The sequence below is a fragment of the Heterodontus francisci genome, chromosome 19 (genome assembly GCF_036365525.1).
Source record: "Heterodontus francisci isolate sHetFra1 chromosome 19, sHetFra1.hap1, whole genome shotgun sequence".
NCBI lineage: Eukaryota > Metazoa > Chordata > Chondrichthyes > Heterodontiformes > Heterodontidae > Heterodontus > Heterodontus francisci.
The window spans coordinates 56752774-56769022 of NC_090389.1; the positions used below are offsets into that span (position 1 = coordinate 56752774).

At 49.1% G+C, this 16249-nt stretch overlaps 1 protein-coding gene across 1 annotated transcript; it reads left to right on the top strand.

Moving 5' to 3' along the window:
• Positions 1-2449: 2449 nt before the first annotated feature.
• On the top strand, positions 2450-3100 carry LOC137380341 (putative nuclease HARBI1). The gene has a single exon (XM_068052269.1). The coding sequence runs from the start codon at positions 2450-2452 to the stop codon at positions 3098-3100; it is 651 nt and encodes a 216-aa protein (XP_067908370.1).
• The last annotated feature ends 13149 nt before the right edge of the window (positions 3101-16249 follow it).

Here is a 16249-nt window from a genome sequence, read left to right on the forward strand (position 1 = left end):
TGGCCAGTCTGGACATAGCAGCCGAAGCTTTTCCCATGCGTTTGTTGATTTCTGCATCGAGAGACGGGTTACTGGTGATAGTTGAGCCTAGGTAGGTGAACTCTTGAACCACTTCCAGAGCGTGGTTGCCAATATTGATGGATGGAGCATTTCTTATGTCCTGTCCCATGATGGTTAGGCCAAACTCGTTGCAGGCAGCCGCAATCCTGTCGACGAGTCTCTGCAGACACTCTTCTGTCTGGGATGTTAATGCAGCATCGTCAGTAAAGAGGAGTTCCCTGATGAGGACTTTCCGTACTTTGCTCTTCGCTCTAAGACGGGCAAGGTTGAACAACCTGCCATCTGATCTTGTGTGGAGGAAAATTCCTTCTTCTGAAGACTTGAACGCATGTGAGAGCAGCAGGGAGAAGATCTCAAACAGAGTTGATGCGAGAACACAGCCCTGTTTCATGCCACTCAGGACAGGAAAGGGGTCTGATGAGGCGCTGCTATGCTGAATTGTGCCTTTCATATTGTCATGGAATGAGGTGATGATACTTAGTAGCTTTGGTGGACATCCAATCTTTGCTAGTAGTCTGAAGAGACCACGTCTGCTGACGAGGTCAAAGGCTTTGGTGAGATCTATGAAGGCAACGTAGAGGGGCATCTGTTGTTCACGGCATTTCTCCTGTAGCTGGCGAAGGGAGAACAGCATGTCAATGGTGGATCTCTCTGCTCGAAAGCTGCACTGTGCCTCAGGGTAGACATGCTCAGATAGCTTCTGGAGTCTGTTTAAAATGACTTGAGCGAAGACTTTCCCCACTATGCTGAGCAGGGAGATTCCACGGTAGTTGTTGCAGTCACCACAGACACCCTTGTTCTTATAGAGGGTGATGATATTGGCATCGCGCATGTCCTGTGGTACTGCTCCCTCATCCCAGCACAGGCAAAGCAGTTTGTGGAGTGCTGAGAGTATAGCAGGCTTGGCACACTTGATTATTTCAGGGGTAATGCCGTCCTTCCCAGGGGCTTTTCCGCTGGCTAGAGAATCAATGGCATCACTGAGTTCCGATTTTGTTGGCTGTACGTCCAGCTCATCCATGACTGGTAGAGGCTGGGCTGCATTGAGGGCAGGCTCAGTGACAACATTCTCCCTGGAGTACAGTTCTAGGTAGTGCTCCACCCAGTGGTCCATTGCTTGCGTTGGTCAGTGATCGTTTCCCCTGATTTAGACTTGAGGGGGACAAGCTTCTTGATGGTTTGCCCAAAAGCTCTCTTAATGCCATCATACATTCCTCTGATGTTTCCGGTGTCGGAGGCCAGCTAAACACGACTGCATAGGTGTTGCCAGTAGTCATTTGCACAGCGCCTGGCTGTTCTTTGTGCAGCGCTTCTGGTTACTTTAAGTGCTACGGATGTTAACTTGCTGGGGGCTTTCTTGTAGTTCAACAGTGCTGTGTGCTCAGCGGCTATGACAGGTTCCAGCTCTTCAAAGTGAGATTGAAACCAGTCTGCATTCTGCTTCTCACGTTTGCCAAAGGTGGTCATTGCTGAGTCATCGATGGCATCTCTGATGTGGGCCCACTTCGTCTCTGCATCCCTTGCATGTCGTAAATAGTGAGGAGGAAAGCCTTAGATTACAGGATGATATAGATGGGCTGGTAAGATGGGTGCAGCAGTGGCAAATGGAATTTAATCCTGAGAAGTGTGAGGTGATGCATTTTGGGAGGACTAACAAGGCAAAGGAATGTACAATGGATGGTAGGACCCTAGGAAGTACAGAAGGTCAGAGGGACGTTGGTGTACTTGTCCATAGATCACTGAAGGCAGCAGCACAGGTAGATCAGGTGGTTAGGAAGGCATATAGGATACTTGCCTTTATTAACCGAGGCACAGAATATAAGAGGAGGGAGGTTATGATGGAGCTGTATAAAACGCTAGTTAGGCCACAGCTGGAGTACTGTCTACAGTTCTGGTCACCACACTATAGGAAGGATGTGATTGCACTGGAGAGGGTGCAGAGGAGATTCACCAGTATGTGCCTGAGCTGGAGTGTTTCAGCTATGAAGAGAGACTGAAAAGGCTAGGGTTGTTTTCCTTGGAGCAGAGAAGGCTGAGGGGGGACCTGATTGAGGCATACAAAATTATGAGGGCCATACCATACAGCTCAAACCGGAACACAGCTGAAGCATGAATTTACATCATTCTGTGCCCAGTTAGGTGCCATGGACCTTGTGAAGGAACCGAGTTGACCTTGAGGATAGTCCAACCTGTCTTTCTGGATCCTCGTGCTGTGATGAGGCATATCCGCCAGAGACGGAATCAAGAGACAGGCGCAGCACGTGACAGCTCCCAGGCGCAAGCAGCAGCAGCCACCAAGGCGCATTCTAGCCCAGAGATGCCAGTAGGTCTATAGGACTCGGATGACTTACCTGCAGCTGTCAGAGGCCAGAGTCAGAGACGACTGTGGATGTCCAGCGAGGCGGTAACACATCTCTGTGCACTGCTGAATAACGACCTGCAGCCACTGGGCTTTGGTGGACACCCTATGCCTGTGGCCCTCAAAGTGACAGTGCCTCTAAACTTCTACACTTCCGCATCATTCCAGGGATCCACCGGCGACTTGTGTGGGGTTTCACAATCAGCAGTACACCTCTGTATCTGGGAGGTCACCAATGCCTTGTACAGGACAGCCGGCAACTATGTGCTCTTCAGGACAGACCCTGAGAGTCAGGCCAGGAGAGTCATTGGATTTGGGACCACTGCAGGATTCCCACAGGAGCAAGGGCTCAGCGACTGCACACATGTGGTCATCAAGGCTGCAACGGAACAACCAGCCACATACGTCAACAGAAAGGGTTTTTACACGCTCAACGTGCAGCTCGTATGTGACCACAGGAAACACTTCCTGCAAGTGTGTCCCCGCTTCCTCGGCAGCTGCCATGATTCCTTCATCCTGCGCCAGTCCCAAGTGCCGCTACTGTTCATTTCACCGGCTCAGATTCAGGGGTTGATTCTTGGGGTGAAGAGCTATCCCTTGCTGACATGGCTTGTAACGCCAGTGAGGAACCCCAGCAGCAATGCACAAGAGCGCAAAAATGCCTGCCATAGCTCCACCTGAGCTACCATCAAGCAGGCCATCGGCATGTTGAAGATGCACTTCCACTACCTCAATTGATCGGGTGGAGCCCGACAGTATGTATAGAGGTAGTGGAAGTGCCTCTTCAACGTGCCAATGGCCTGCTTGATGGTAGCTCAGGTGGAGCTGTGGCAGGCATTGTAGTGCTCTTCTGCATTGTTGCTGGGGTTCCTCACCGGCACCAGACAGGGTTGGGTGCATCGTTGTTGTATGCTGCATTCTGCACAACTCCCCCGCCTGTGCATGGCCTCTGGTATCTCCGCCAGATGTTGCCTTACCTCTCCCTGCAACTCCAGCATGCCCTGTGCTGCTGACACCAGAGGCTCATTATCAGCCTGGGGCTCAGCCTGGGCCTAGCCACCCACAGTCCTCCGACTGTCAGAGGCCTCGGCTGTCTCAGCTTCAGCCAGCTGCTTGGGCACATGTGTGGTGCTCTCACCAGCTAGTGACCCAGAATCTAATACCTATCGATTACCCACTAAGATGAGTGTATCTGCGCTGGTGGAAAGTTTGCACAACATCGCAGTACAGAGTGGGGAGGCCTTGCAGGATTATAAGGTACGGGAGCAGGAGACATCCTTGGATGATGAGGACACAGAGCGCATCCAGCAACAGCCACGCATGGGAGCACAGAGAGCATTGATGGGAGTACATACATGCTGAACAGCAAGCAAGGGATGCAAGCCAACGCCTGAGCAGTTCCACAATCCCTGAAGTGCTATATATGCTCCTCACACCACCATCCTGCACCTCGTCTGAAGTCTTCCGCCTTTGTCTCTCCAGCATGACTGGCAGCAGCTGACTGAGCTATTGCCCATGTGACTGCATCCATGCAGTGCCATGTCATGCATATTGGCATGGCAATGATGTTATTCCTTACATTGGCAGTACTGTCATGCTAATGATGTAATGGGAGGACACAGTCAGTACATTTGGCATGCATTATTCTCACAGGCAAGACTACAGGTGTCAGAAAAGCACATTTACTTAAATTGCACGTGACATAGCCATCTCACCCGTGAATACCCATATGTGTCAAGGTGTCTTTTTAAAACGTTTGCGGGTGCTCCTTCGTGGTGTGCCCTCTGTGCTAGCTGCTGGTCAGGAAGCAGGCTGCGGATCAGGATGCCCCTTGGCTTGGGATGACTTTGGTGGTCATCCTCTGCATGCCTGAGGCCTGGAGAGCTCCAGCTGCCTGAGGACCTCCTGTCCTCAGGCGTCGTGGTTGCTGGAGCTGGACTCACCAGCGGAGGGGCTGAGGTGCCAGTGTCCACAATGGAATCACCCTGAGAGGGGAACCCAGATGTGGAGCGCAGGCTCCCCTCCTCCCTCTCAAGACTCGTAGGAACCTCGCTGCTCTCCCGAAAAGGACCAGGAGCAGAGACAGTCTCCACTTCCCAGTCCCTCTCTCGCCTAGCCACTGCTGCATTGAGCTCACGGCCATGGCCAGGGTTTGCAGGTCTCCATGTATCAGTGGAATCGGGCTCTCCATGAGGGTCACCAACCTCTCGATGGATGAAGCCATGCGCTCACATGCCTGGGACATGGCAGCTGTCATGCCCTGGATGGACTCCCCTGCCTGCACATGGCCAGATGTTGCCTTACCTCTCCCTGCAGCTCCAAAATGTCCTGTGTTGCTGACACCAGAGGCTCATCATCAGCCTGGGGCTCAGCCTGAGCCTAGCCACCCACAGTCCTCCGACTGTCAAAGGCCTCGGCTGTCTCAGCTTCAACCAGCTGCTCGGGCACATGTGTGGTGCTCTCACCAGCTTGTGACCCAGAATATAATACCAATCAATTACCCACTGAGGTGAGTGCATCTGCGCTGGTGGAAAGTTTGGAGTGTCATGGGACGGTACATCCTCTGAGGTTGCCTCTTCCTCAGTGGTGCTCGATGTTTCCAGGGCCTCCTAGGCCGACTCAGAGCATCACCCTGCAAGATACAATGTGAAGAACAGACATTTAAGTTTTATGGTACAAATGTCGCAATGATGACAGCACAGTACCTTGCTCTATGGTAGCGAGGCCTGGACAACGTACGTCAGCCAAGAGCGACGACTCAATTCATTCCATCTTCGCTGCCTCCAGCGTATCTTTGGCATCAGGTGGCAGGACCGTATCTCCAATGCAGAAGTTTCCGAGGCGGCCAACATTCCCACCATATACACCCTACTGAGCCAGCAGTGCTTGAAATGGCTTGGTCATGTGAGCCTATTGGAAGATGGCAGGATCCCCAAGGACACATTGTACAGCGAGCTCGTCACTGGTATCAGACCCACCGGCCGTCCATGTCTCCACTTTAAAGAAGTCTGCAAACGCGACGTGAAGTCCTGTGACATTGATCACAAGTCGTGGGAGTCAGTTGCCAGTGATCGCCAGAGCTAGCGGACAGCCATAAAGGCGGGGTTAAAGTGCGGCGAGTCAAAGAGACTTAGCAGTTGGCAGGAAAAAAGCAGAAGCGCAAGGGGAGAGCCAATTGTGTAACAGCCCCGACAACCAATTTTATCTGCAGCACTTGTGGAAGAGTCTGTCACTCTAGAATTGACCTTTATAGCCACTCCAGGCGCTGCTTCACAAACCACTGACCACCTCCAGGCGCTTACCCATTGTCTCTCGAGATAAGGAGGCAAAGAAGAAGTATCTGCATACGCAATGTAATTAGGAATCACTGTGTTTGGCAATAATCACTCTGTTCAATCTACACACCAAGCTCCACATCCGAAACGACATGTGCTCCCTGGCAGCCAGCTAGCTCCAGCACCTCTTCTTCAGCTTGCGTGAGCGGGCTCAAGTTTGGCATCCTGCCCCCGGTCCTGCACACCTCCCTACTATTGTGGGCCATCTTTGCCTGGAAGAGCAAGGATGCAGATATTGAACATTACCAAACATCAACATCACAGTTATAACAACATGAGTGCTTCGACAACAGCTGGGGGATGCTTTGTCTGGTATACGGACTCTCCGTGTCATGTGCTGAGGTACAAACGTGGGTGACATGATGTGCATATGCAGCCAGTCATGTGCCATCTATCCTCCCCGACCACTCTGTCTCTGAAGGTTGACAAGTCCCCAGGACCTGATATTCTACATCCTAGAGTGTTGAGAGGTAGCTATGGAGATAATGGATGCATTTGTGATCATCTTCCAAAATTCTATAGATTCTGGAATGATTCCTGCAGATTGGAAGGTAGCAAATGTCACCCCACTATTTAAGAAGGGAAGGAGAGAGAAAACAGGGAACTACAGACCTGTTAGCCTTACATCTGTAGTAGGGAAAATGTCAGAATCTATTCTAAAGGATGTGATAAATGGACACTTGGATAATAATGATCTGATTGGGCATAGTCAACATGGATTTATGAATGGGAAATCACGTTTGACGAACCTGATGGAGTTTTTTGACGATGTTACCAACAGAATTGATGTAGGGGAGTCGATGGATGTAGTATATTTGGATTTTCAGAAGGCTTTTGATAAAGTTCCCCACAGGAGGTTGGTTAGCAAAATTAAAGCACATGGGATAGGAGGTAATATACTGGCATAGATTAAGGATTGGTTAACAGGCAGAAAACAGAGAGTAGGAATAAACGCGTCATTCTCGCACTGGCAGGCTGCAACTACTGGGGTACCACAAGAGTCCGTACTTGGGCCCCAGCTGTTCACAATATATATCAATGATTTGGATGTGGGGACCAAATGTAATATTTCCAAGTTTGCAGATGACACAAAACTGGGTGTGTTGTGAGGAAGATGCAAAGCGGCTTCAAGAGGATTTAGAAAGACAGTGAGTGGGCAAGAACGTGGCAGACGGAATATAATGTGGAAAAAAGTGAGGTTATCCACTTTGGTAGGAGGAACAGATCTGCAGAGTATTTCTTAAATGGTAAGAGATTAGAAAGTGTAGATGTACAAAGGGAACTGGGTGTCCTCGTCAATAAGTCACTGAAAGCTAGCATGCAGGTGCAGCAAGCAATTAGGAAGGCTAATGATATATTGAAACCTAAAAAATAAAGGGATAGACAGGGTAGATACTCCCCCTGGTTGGGGAGTCTAGAACCAGGGGACACAATTTCAAAATAAGGGGGAAGCCACTTAGGACAGAGATGAGGAGAAATTTCTTTACTCAGAGGGTTGTAAATCTTTGGAATTCTCTACCCTAGAGGGCTGTGGAAGCTCAGTCATTGAGTATGTTTAAGGCAGAGATTGACAGATTTCTAAATACCAATGACATAAGGGATATGGGGATAGTGTGGGGAAAAGGCATTGAAGTGGATGATCAGCCATGATTCTATTAAATGGCAGAGCAGCCTCGATGGGCTGAATGGCCTACTCCTGCTCCTATGTTAGCCTTTATCGCAAGAGGATTTTAGTACAGGAGTAGTGAAGTCTTGCTTAAATTGTACAGAATCTTGGTTCGACTGCACCTGCAGTACTGTGTGCAGTTTTGGTCCCCTTACCTTCGGAAGGATATTATTGCCATAGAGGGAGTGCAATGAAGGCTCACCAGACTCGTTCCCAGGATGGCGGGACTGTCCTATGAAGAGAGATGGGGAATCTGGGCCTGCACAGTGGCGCTGTGGTTAGCATCGCAGCCTCACAGCTCCAGGGACCCGGTTCAATTCTGGGTACTGCTTGTGTGGAGTTTGCAAGTTCTCCCTGTGACCGCGTGGGTTTTCGCCGGGTGCTCCGATTTCCTCCCACAGCCAAAGACTTGCAGGTGATAGGTAAATTGGCCGTTTTAAATTGCCCCCAGTGTAGGTAGGTGGTAGGGAATATGGGATTACTGTAGGGTTAGTAGAACGGGTGGTTGTTGGTCGGCACAGACTCGGTGGGCCGAAAGGGCCTGTTTCAGTGCTGTATCTCTAAATAAATAAATATTCTCTAGAGTTTTGAAGAATGAGAGGTGATCTCATTGAAACCTACAAAATACTTAAAGGGATAGACAGGGTAGATGCAGGTAAGATGTTTCCCCTGGTTGGGGAGTCTAAAACCAGGGGACACAATTTCAAAATAAGGGGGAAGCCACTTAGAACAGACATGAGGAAAACTTTCTTTACTCAGAGGGTTGTAAATCTTTGGAATTCTCTACCCCAGAGGGCTGTGGAAGCTCAGTCATTGAGCATGTTTAAAAGTAGAGATTGACAAATTTCTAATTACCAATGACAAAGAGATATGGGGATAGTATGGGAAAAAGGCATTGAAGTGGATGATCAGCCATGATCGTACTGAATGGTGGAACAGGCTCGATGGGCTGAATGGCCTACTCCTGTTCCTATGTTATGGCACTAGCACCCATGTGGCATATCGTGTAGGGACACCCAGGTCAAACCGAGCAGTTCTGCAACGTGCCACTTACCTTTGGTGAGCGCACATGATAGTTAGCTCTCTTCCTGCACTGGACCCTGTCTCGTCGGATGACCCCACGGCAGCTTATCTCCTCTGCGATCTTCGTCCAGGCTTGCTTTGTCAGGCGGGAGGATCTCTTCTTGCCATCGCTGGGTAAAAGGACGTTTTGGCGTTCTCGTGCAGGCTGGAGGAGAGTGAGCAGGGCGGCAGCGCGAAACCATGGGGCCACCCTTCCTTGGATGTCTGCCGTTGGCACAGGGGTTCCCGGGGTGCTCCTTGAAGGCTGGTGCGGTGTTGCAGACACTCCTGGCCTTTCTGCTCCAGCATAATAGCGACAATGAAGGCAGTGCTTGAATGCAGGGCTGGTTGCCTTTTAAAGATGGCGCCAGCACCTGCTTACGAATCAGCTGATGTCGTTCACGGCGTCTCTGAGGCCATCCCAACCATGTGATTCAGGGGGACGGCCCGCCCAGTGTATTCAAATGAGCAGCCGCGCGCTGGATCGCGGCGGAGTGGTGGCGTGCAGTCCATGCGTGTGAGCCATTGTTTTTTTTTTTTTGCCCTGCCACCGGGAGAATAAAATTCAGCCCTAGGAGTGTAGACAAAGGGGATATAGATGTAGTGTACTTGGATTTCCAAAAGGCATCGACGAGGTGCCACACAAAAGGTTAATACGCAAGATAAGGGTCATGGAATTGGGGGTAGCATATTAGCATGGTTAGAGGATTGGTTAACAGACAGGAAGCAGAGGATAAGGATAAATGGGGCATTTTCAAGTTGGCAGGCTGTAACTGGTGGAGTGCCGCAAGGATCAGTGCTATTTACAATCTATATTAATGACTTAAACAAAGAAACCAAGAGTAATGTATCTAAGTTTTCTGATGATACCAAGTTAAGTGGAAATGTAAGCTGTGAGGAGGGCATGAAGAGACTGCAAAGAGATATAGATAGATTAACTGAGTGGGCAACTAGGTGGCAGATGAAGTATAATGTTAGGAAGTGTGAGGTTATTCACTCAGCAGGAGGTCATAGCCACCGTATTTAGCGAGGAACAATGTGCCAGATGTCTGTGCTTAAGTAAAGACATCCTCACTGAAATCTGTCACCTGCTGCAGCCATAACTGCAACCTCAGTGCAGTGCATGGATGGCATTGCCAGTGGCTCTGCAGGTGACAGACTACTAGACTAATACCTGGAATGGGCAGGTTGTCTTATGAGGAAAGGTTGGACAGGCTAGGCTTGTATCACTGGAGTTTAGGAGTGTAAGAGGTGACTTGATTGAAACATACATCCTGAGGTGTCTTGAAAGGGTGGACGTGGAAAAGATGTTTCCCCTTGTGGGAGAATCTAGAACTAGGGGTCACTATTTAAAAATAAGGGGTCGCCCATTTAAGACAGAGATGAGGAGAAATTTTTTCTCTGAGGGTCGTAAGTCTTTGGAACTCTCTTCCTCAAATGGCAGTGGAAGCAGTCTTTAAATATTTTTAAGGGAGAGGTAGATATATTCTTGATAAGCAAGGGGGTAAAAGGTTATCGGGGGTAGGCGGGAACGTGGAGTCGAGGTTGCAATCAGATCAGCCATGATCTCATTGGATGGTAGAGCAGGCTTGAGGGGCCGAGTGGCCAACTCCTGCTCCTAATTCGTGACAATGGCGATGCACTTTTATACATCTGCATCCACTAGTGTATAAGGGAGGTCACTGAAGCTCTCTATTTAAAGAGAGCTAACAACATTTTATTCTCTCTTGCCAAAGGCCAGCAGGCAGAACGAGCAGGCAGCTTTGCTTGGATTGCAGGCTTCCCCATGATGCAGGGTGCCATTGACTGCACACACATCACTTTACAGGTGCTGTACATCAACTCTGCCATATACTGGAACTGAAAGGGATTCCAATCCCTCAACATCCAGCTGGTGTGCTACTTTAGGCAGGGAATCAAGCAGAAAAATGTTCAGTATCCTGGCAGCAGTCATGATGCTTTCATTCTGCAGCAGTTTCCTGTGGCATCAGCTATACAGTGAGGAGTTGAGGAGTAGGAGCATGAGAAAGAGTAGAAGCATGAGGAGGAGGAGGAGGAAGAGGAAGGAGAAAGGAGGCAATCTACCTACACAGTCCCTTTCTGCCAGGACCATCCATGAGGAGATAATTCAAGTGCGAAACCAGTAACCACACCCCCAATTCCTCATTGACCAACAGTTTCATATCTTAACTTTCTAGCCACAATGCAAAAATGAAAGCCACCACAAAATAAACATTCCAAACCAAATTCGTAAATGAAATCGTGCCACACTGCATACAAATATAAACTAACCACCATTGTGCATTCCCACGGTGCCTGTCTTCTGTGCACCTTCTTCTTCTTCTTTGGCTCCTTGTCTCGAGAGACAATGGGGAAGTGCCTGGAGGTGGTCAGTGGTTTGTGAAGCAGTGCCTGGAATGGCTATTAAGGCCAATTCTAGAGAGACAGACTATTCCACAGGTGCTGCAGATAAAATTGGTTGTGAGGGCTGTTATACAGTTGGCTCTCCCCTTGCACTTCTGTCTTTTTTCTTATCAACTGCTAAGTCTCTTCGACTCTCCACTCTTAAGCCCCACCTTTATGGCTGTCAGCCATCTCTGGCGATCACTGGCAACTGACTCCCATGACTTGTGATCAATGTCACAGGACTTCATGTCACGTTTGCAGACATCTTTAAAGCGGAGACATGGATGGCCGGTGGGTCTGATGCCAGTGACAAGCTCGCTGTACAATGTGTCCTTGGGGATCCTGCCATCTTCCATGCGGCTCACATGGCCAAGCCATCTCAAGCGCTGCTGGCTCAGTAGGGTCTATATGGTGAGGATGTTGGCTGCCTCGAGAACTTCTGCATTGGAGATACGGTCCTGTCACCTGATGCCAAGGATTCTCCGGAGGCAGCAAAGATGGAATGAATTGAGATGTGGCTCTTGGCTGACATACGTTGTCCAGGCCTCACTGCCGTAGAGCAAGGTACTGAGGACACAGGCTTGATACACTCGGACTTTTGTGTTCATGTCAGTGTGCCATTTTCCCACACTCTCTTGGCCAGTCTGGACATAGCAGCGGATGCCTTTCCCATGCACTTGTTGATTTCTGCATCGAGAGACACGTTACTGGTGATAGTTGAGCCTAGGTAGGTGAACTCTTGAACCACTTCCAGAGCATGGTTGCCAATATTGATGGATGGAGCATTTCTGATGTCCTGTCCCATGATGTTCATTTTCTTGAGGCTGATGGTTAGGCCAAATTCGTTGCAGGCAGCCGCAATCCTGTCGATGAGTCTCTGCAGACACTCTTCTGTGTGGGATGTTAATGCAGCATCATCAGCAAAGAGGAGTTCCCTGATGAGGACCTTCCATACTTTGGTCTTCGCTCTTAGACGGGCAAGGTTGAACAACCTGCCAACTGATCTTGTGTGGAGGAAAATTCCTTCTTCTGAAGACTTGAACGCATGTGAGAGCAGCAGGGAGAAGATGATCCCAAACAGTGTAGGTGCGAGAACACAGCCCTGTTCACACCACTCAGGATAGGAAAGGGGTCTGGTGAGGCACTGCTGTGCTGAATTGTGCCTTTCATATTGTCATGGAATGAGGTGATGATACTTAGTAGCTTTGGTGGACATCCGATCTTTGCTAGTAGTCTGAAGGGACCACGTCTGCTGACGAGGTCAAAGGCTTTGGTGAGATCAATGAAAGCAACATAGAGGGTCATCTGTTGTTCGTGGCATTTCTCCTGTAGCTGGCGAAGGGAGAACAGCACATCAATGGTGGATCTCTCTGCTCAAATGCCACACTGTGCCTCAGGGTAGACACACGCAGACAGCTTCTGGAGCCTGTTTAAAACGACTTGAGCGAAGACTTTCCCCACTATGCTGAGCAGGGAGATTCCACGGTAGTTGTTGCAGTCACCACGGACACCCTTGTTCTTATAGAGGGTGATGATATTGGCATCGCGCATGTCCTGTGGTACTGCTCCCTCATCCCAGCACAGGCAAAGCAGTTTGTGGAGTGCTGAGAGTATAGCAGGCTTGGCACACTTGATTATTTCAGGGGTAATGTCGTCCTTCCCGGGGCTTTTCCACTGGCTAGAGAATTAATGGCATCACTGAGTTCCGATTTTGTTGGCTGTTCGTCCAGCTCATCCATGACTGGTAGAGGCTGGGCTGCATTGAGGGCAGTCTCAGTGACAACATTTTCCCTGGAGTACAGTTCTAGGTAGTGCTTCACCCAGCAGTCCATTTGCTTGCATTGGTCAGTGATCGTGTCCCCTGATTTAGATTTGAGGGGGAGGGGGGCGATCTTCCTGATGGTTGACCCAAAAGCTCTCTTAATGCCATCATACATTCCTCTGATGTTTCCGGTGTCAGAGACCAGCTGAATATGACTGCATAGGTGTTGCCAGTTGTCATTTGCGCAGCGCCTGGCTGTTCTTCGTGCAGCGCTTCTGGCTACTTTAAGTGCTACGGATGTTAACTCGCTGGGGGCTTTCTTGTAGTTCAACAGTGCAATGCGCTTAGCAGCTATGACAGGTTCCAGCTCTTCAATGTGAGATTGAAACCAGTCTACATTCCGCTTCTCACGTCTGACGACCGCCTTCTGTGTACCTTTGCCTGTCTTAGTGCACCTATGCAGTGCTACCCCAGTGGCTGCAGCATGGCTGGTGGAAGGCTGCTGACATTCAGTGAAGGAGACTGCAGATGGCCTTGGAAGGCGTGGCTGTGGACTGCACCATCACAGCTTGGGCTGCAGATGTCTGGACTGTGGCTGAAAGGCAACAGCAATGGCACTGGTTAAGTGACAGGGATGGGAGGATGAACACTGCTACTGAGAGAGAGGGCAACAGGCTCGTGCTCTTTGGAGCCACTGCCACTCCCCTGGGACGGTGCCTCAGCAATCCTAGTAGTGTGTTGGAGGACAGATTGCTAAACTGCTGTGACATCCTGCAAGCCCCTTTAAAGACTATAATCCACAACCAGGGTGGCAGCAATCTAACCTTGCATGAGTGAGTAGTCTGAGCTTCCACCACAGCACTCAGATGTTGGGTGGCTGCTGCTTGTGTTGCAATGAAACTTGCAACATCGGCCATCAGACACTGCATCGTGGTTGAGTCCACAAGTGTGAGAACAGAGTTGGACACTGCTTCCAGGCTGGAAAGGTTGGGCTTCAAGATCTGTGCACAGCCCTGTGCCAAGTTGGAGCTGGACTCCTCCATGCTCCTTGACATTGAATGCAAGCTTTCTGGCAGGCTTTCCAATGCACCAAGCATTTTGTTGCGCATAACCATTTGCATTCTTCTTCAGGCTGTTCCATCAAAGTCCTCATCTGAGTCCTATGCAGCAGAACCCATGTGTGACCTTGCCCTTCGGTGAGCTGGCACCTGCGCTAAGCTTATCCCCTGCCCTGGCTGCAGCGCACTCATGCCCAGTGTCTCACCATATGCAGATCCCACCTTTAATCTATTCTCTAAGATATGCACATTGTCAGTACCTGAGCTGGTGGCAGTGAGTGTGAAATCAAGTGACAGTGCTGTGTTTTCATCATCACTCTTTTGTTGGTGTTCCTCCACTGCCTGAGAAGATTGCACCTCTTGGGTATCTGAAAGGAAAAAGGCACAAGGGTAAGGTTATTGGGGGAGTAAGTGGTGCATGCTTACACCATCTGCAGCTTGTTAATAAGAAATTGTGGGATGCGGGATACTTGGCCTGTAAGGAGGAGGATTGGGAATGAAGATATTGTCACCTTTGATGGTTTCAGCCCCATCCTTGGCTACAACCTCACAATGACTATTCTAATATTGACCAATGCCATCTCCTCCATTGGGGTTAGGACATGCAGGTGCGCTGCCCCCCTTCAGTTAGCTCCTGTTGCCTATGGTTGTGTGCCACCTTGTCCTGAAAGAGAGAGGGAAGTGGGTCTGTGAACATTGTGTCATGCGTGATGAGGGTGTCTGGTTGAATAGCTGGCACTGTGAGATGTGGGTGCGAGGCTTGTACCAGTGCTAAGTGTGCAAGGGAGAGGTGAAGCATATGAATGTTAGATATGAGGCCTGATTGATAGTGATTGTCGGTAGGTGAGTGACAGGGGTATGGTAAATTGAGTAGTGGCTGAAGCTAGTAGTTCACATGGTAGATATGGCATTTGAAGTTGCATTCATTGATCTTCACCTCTCATGTGAGGTCACTGAACTTCCTACGACACTGTGTCCAGGTCCTCAGGATTTGATTCCTGGCATTGGCCTTTACGACTACCTGCTCCCACTGCCTTTTGAACCGATTTTAACTCATTCAAAACCCATTCACTTACAGAGTTAAAATCGGGCCCAAGCCCAAGTTTGGAGGGCCTCCTGGATACATACATCACAATCCCCGTGCCAGTTTTCAGGGGCTATCCCAATTTAGCCCCAGTGATCTCTAGGACAAAGCAAAAGAATGAATAGCTGGGAAATTAGTTTTCCATTTCAAATGCAAGTCTGAAGACATTGATCAGTAAGGAATTGCTCAAATTGGGACTCGAGCCTCATCTATCTAAAACCAGCAGTGCGAGGCCATTTTGTTTTCACCCATGTTTAGGGAGTCCAGAAGACAGCAATATAAGATGTCGTCTTGATATCTCAAATAATCATCAGATTCGGACAGTGGTATCTGCAGTCGACTTTCTTTACTTCAGATATTAAACACAATAAACAAGCAGACAATACATATGTCTATGTTTCTGCAGGCAAACAATGCATTGGGATAAACTGGCCCTCCAGTTCTTAACTCTAACCCACATACATCAAGCTACTCAACTTCTCTAAGAAACCACATCCTGATAACATATTATCACCTAAATTACTTCTTCCTTGTGTAATTATTCTTGCCTAATGTGCAGGTCAGTACATCCCACCACCAACCTCACCACTCCACAACCCCCACAAGACCCCTGACAACTGGCAATGTATTTATCAGGGCCAAACAATTCAGGAATATACTGACAGAATCAGACAGTTCAGGAGAGACAGGATAGAAGTGACAGTTGTCAAGCCTGTTCACACAGGAAGATAGTGTTAGAATCAGATGATCTAGTTAGTGATTAATCATAATTAGCAAGCTGGTACAATGAGTCAGCCTTGCAAAGGGAGAGATAACGAAATATGCTGGTTCTATCACTCAGATAAGGAATGTCTGCTCATTGCAGCTGTCAGAATATACAGTAGTTTTCACTATATCCTTAACTCATGGGGCTGAATTTTCCCAACTCTGTGTTGTTGGGCTTGGAGTTGGGGGAGCTGGGAAAATACAGGAGGGTGAGGAGGGGGGGGGGGGGTGGGTGGCTAACAGAGACATGTCAGGACGGCTCCCTGACACATTCCTGGACAAAGTGCTAGGTGAAAGGGTCGGATGGTCATACTATCGGGTGAGAGGGCCATTAGCGAGACAGAGGAGTAGCAAAACCAAAGCTGCCAAGGCGACTTCATCTCTGCAAGGGCAGCACTCTGGAGGCCTACTGATCACCTGGCATGGGTCTCGTTTGTTTCCTTTGTTGGTGTCATCTTCTTCTCCACCTCTGTCTGTCCTTACACATTTTGCATAGGCCAACTGCATCCAGTCCATTATATCTGTCATCCATTTTATTCTCTGCTTCCCTCTCCTACGTTTTCCATTGATCTTTCCTTCGAATAATTGTCTCTGTTCTACTTTCTGCTCTAATGACGTGACCGAAGTATTGTATCTTTCTCCCTTTGATGTTATGCACTAGTTTCCTTTTTTTCACCAGCCATTTAAAGCAC

Coding starts and splice junctions, on each gene's coding strand:
- LOC137380341 (XM_068052269.1), top strand. CDS start 2,450: ATGTCCAGCGAGGCGGTAACACATCTCTGTGCACTGCTGAATAACGAC.